Genomic DNA, 4,057 nt, shown 5'->3' on the forward strand with positions numbered 1-4,057 from the left:
TAAATTGCCCCGATTATCAGACCAAAAGCACCCTTACATCCGGGATTTCAACTTCTTATGATGATGATAAGCTTGATCTTCAGAAAATTTCAAAAGCCTCTGGATTTCATGCTCCATGATATCCATATACATGACACGAAGCCTTTCAAATTGCAGAGTTCTGTGTACTTTCCTGACAGAAAATTGTTCCGACAGATCAAGGTATCTCCTGATACAAATCCTGCACTTAGTTTGTTTCGATTGATGCAGTGACTAGAGTCCTGTTGAGATCAATCAATAATCTTAACGTGCCGTGCAGCTAGACCCGCTTGAGCCTAACATATAGATAGGACCTGCTAGTATTTTTTAACTTTGCCAACCAAAAGAAATGCCCGGCTGCTCACGGTTCAAGTTTTATTTTTCTCCTTGAACCAGAAGAGAAGAGCAAACGCGACCAATGACCAATCGTCCATTGGAAGAGCGGTGCGTGCGCCCTTCTCCTATTGTATGCTTACATGTTGTCCTTTGGTGCATTTTAGCTAGATCACTATTTTCTCATTTTGCAATTTTACTTGGTCTTGGTTAGGGTTTTTCTTTTTCTGGGTTCTTTTTTTAAATTTTGGTGTATGTGATCCTTAGGCTCTTCAGAAGAGTGGAAGCTTTTCAAGAACTTAAAATTGCTTTTAGAGAATCTAGTGAGAGAATTAGATAAAAGTTCCTAATGTTCTAAGTATGATATGGAACTCCAGTGGATCAAATGCTAAAGACAAGTAGATGTGCAAAAATCTAGTAAGAGAAGAAATATAGATTAGCATATATGAATGGAGTACCTCTTAGGGTCTATTCGTTTCACGGAAAATATCACGTTTTCCGAAAAAATATTTTCTAGGAAGTTTTTTTTGGAAAATGATGAACTTTGAGTGGAAAATATTTTCCACTGTTCATTAAGCTAATTTAATTGTTTGGGAAAAATTATCAAAAAATTGAATTTTAATATTTTTAATTGACCAAAATATTAGTTTTATTATTATTATATATATTAAATTGAAATTTTAATTATTTGATTTTTAAAAAACCGAAATTTTTATTATTTTTATTTTTTTTTTCTTTTCCTTTTTCTTTTCCTTCCTCCTCTTTCCTCCACCGCAAGCCCGACGATGGTCGGCTGCTTAGTGGCCGACCAAGACGCACCGCCATATCCGACAAGCTTGCGGCTCACGAGCCCGGCGAACCTCCGGCGAGCTCAAGTGAGGCTTGAGCCCCACCCGGCTCGCCGAATCTAGCATGGCTCGAGCTCCGCCCCAAGCCCGTGCTCCACCTCGCTTGATGGCAAGCTCGAGCTCGTCAGGCTCAGGCGAGCTCGGCTTCCCCAAATCGGCTAGGCGGAGCCTCGCCGGCCTAGGGCGAGGCTTGAGCTGGCTCGTGGCCGATCGTCGACCGCCACCGTGGCCGGTGACCGGCCAAGGCTAAGGAAGAAGGTGAAAAAAATAAAAAAAAGGAAAAAATAAAAAAACTCAACTTTTTAAAAATAAAAAAAAAAAAGAAAAAGAAAGCATAAAAATAAAACAAAAATGTATTGGTGAAAAGAAGTAAGGTGGAATAAGTTATGGAAAATGTTTTCCACTTTTGAAAAGTATAAGACATTTTCCTCACTTTTAAAGGTTGTTTTTTTTCCAATGATGGAAAACATTTTTCTTGACTAATTCATCTTCCGTAAAACAAACACTGAAAAATTCGGAAAACGTTTTCCTGAAAGTCATTATCCGTGAAACGAATGGAGCCTTAGTTGATAGTACAATATTTTATGTGTAGAAACTTGGTTAGATTGAACCTTGCAATGGAAACATTAGCCAGGAATATGTAACCTAAAGCTGGATGCTATGAGGGTGCCTCTCGCCTCAATGCTCTGATGCAGATGATGACCTCAAAACATATGTCAAAAAAGAGACATGGAAGAGAGAAAATTTACCTTCTTCACTGTGTTATCGATGCTCTGGTTGAAGAAAGTGCATTAAGACACGTCAGAACTCCTGTCTACTCATTATTGTCCACTTGTTCTGGATTGAATTGTGTTGCAGAGAGAGTACACTTTTGAGGACGATTCCCAAGGAGAAGAAAATGAAGCCCACTTGAAGGTAAAATGTTAAACTAAAGCTTCAACCAGAAGCATTATAATATGATGCAAAATGCAAGCTGATGTAACCAGATAAAGCTATGTGATCATTGCTGCTTTTGTCACTCGAGGAAATTACTCTTGAACTTCTAAATGGAATAGATCCGTTACTCAGTAAAATAGTTGTTGAGCTATGAATGATTGTGAGCTACACTTTGCATAAGATCAAGTAAGTTCTGTCCATGAAAAGTTTATAGTAGCATTTAGACTTAACCAAAGGCAAAACATTGGGCACAAGTTTACGTGATGCCTGAAGAGTCCTGTTCTTGATCATTGTGCTGATGAATAGATGGTGAATGACTAAAGTGGGGTTGTCAGTTCCATCTAGACCAAAGTAAAACGATGAGCAGATCTAGCCTGTTGATAACCTTTTAGATTTCATAAATAAATGTGCCCGCAGAGGAAGAAAAGGCACACACTGCATACATCAGACGTGCACGGTAACAGCAATAGAGAAGAAGAGGAGGATGACGAGGACGAGGACGAGGATGATGATGATGATGGGGATGAAGAAGATGAGGCGGACGATGAGGATGAGCAGGAGGAATCACGTCGCAAAGTTACTCATGGTTTTGGTTTAGTCGAGGGAAAGATGGCTCACGGAATGGAAGACTTCATCGTCGCAGAAAAGAGAGAGCATGACGGCGATGAATTAGGTCTATATGCCATCTTTGATGGACACTCTGGCTGCAAAGTTGCAGAGTACTTGCAGCACCATCTTTTTGACAATATACTAAGCGAGGTATGTGTATATGTGGCTTAGTGAACAGAAGGATGGTCGTGAATCTAACCGAGAGAAATTTTTCTTTTGTTTTCCCATAAAAATAGCCAGACTTCTGGACAAACCCGACACGCGCAATCAAGCGGGCCTACAAAAAGACGAACAACGAAGTTTTACAAGGTGTAGTCAGCTCAAGAGGAGGTTCGACGGCAGTCACAGCTGTACTGATCAATAGGGAGAAGCTGGTAGTAGCTAATGTAGGTGACTCTCGTGCGATCATATGTGAAAACGGCAAAGCTAAACAGATAATGGTCGATCATGAACCGCAAAAGGAAAGGGAGCTCGTAGAAAGCAGAGGAGGATTTGTATCTCAGACACCAGGTGTGTGCTTCAAACTTGAGAGATTCAGAGTTTTACTAGTGTTTCTCACTCTGTATCTCGAAGTTCTATTCAAAGTCTAATGCTCGACGTGCGGTGTAACAAATTTTCTTGGTTTTAATTGCTCCTGAGCGCTGTAGGAAACGTTCCGCGGGTGGACGGTCAACTTGCGATGACCAGGGCTTTCGGCGATGAGAAAGTGAAGGATCATATCACATCCGAACCTGATATATTCATCGAGAACATCAACGAAGGGACCGAATTCATTCTTTTGGCAAGCGACGGCCTCTGGAAGGTACTAGACATACTTGTTCGCTTTCTGGGATTGAAATTTCCCATCTCATTTTTGGAGCTTTTTGTCTCTGCAGGTTATGTCGAATCAAGAGGCGGCGGATTGCATAATGGACATAGATGATGCTCGGGAAGCGTCAAAGGCGTTGATCAAAGAAGCATTGTCCCGAAAAAGTGCCGATGACATTTCATGCATCGTGGTAAAATTCGAGTGACGATGTGTCGGGTCCTTCAGCTTTAGGCTCGAGACGTCACGAAATGAATTCCGGTGATTTATTTTGACTTTTAGATTACTGTAGGAGTAAGTCGATCTGTTGGCAGCAGAATGTGGAGAACGAACAAGTCGACTACTGGATGGAATGCTATTTTAATTACAAACACTGACCGCGCAGATGTGGTTCCATGAGCATGCCAAATGATTAAAAAGGCATCATTTGCATAGCATTCATAGGTAAGGACATCTGGAATTCTTGGGAAAGTGAAATGTCATATCACCCAAGCTCGAAATAATGGGG

At 40.9% G+C, this 4,057-nt stretch overlaps 1 protein-coding gene across 1 annotated transcript; it reads left to right on the plus strand.

Moving 5' to 3' along the window:
* Nucleotides 1-1,136: 1,136 nt before the first annotated feature.
* LOC104442471 (probable protein phosphatase 2C 28) lies at nucleotides 1,137-3,757 on the plus strand. The gene is made up of 6 exons (XM_039311480.1): nucleotides 1,137-1,226; nucleotides 2,058-2,114; nucleotides 2,694-2,894; nucleotides 2,981-3,254; nucleotides 3,392-3,546; nucleotides 3,620-3,757. The coding sequence occupies exons 1-6, from the start codon at nucleotides 1,137-1,139 to the stop codon at nucleotides 3,755-3,757; spliced, it is 915 nt and encodes a 304-aa protein (XP_039167414.1).
* The last annotated feature ends 300 nt before the right edge of the window (nucleotides 3,758-4,057 follow it).

The sequence above is a fragment of the Eucalyptus grandis genome, chromosome 4, assembly GCF_016545825.1.
Source record: "Eucalyptus grandis isolate ANBG69807.140 chromosome 4, ASM1654582v1, whole genome shotgun sequence".
Classification (NCBI taxonomy): Eukaryota; Viridiplantae; Streptophyta; class Magnoliopsida; order Myrtales; family Myrtaceae; genus Eucalyptus; species Eucalyptus grandis.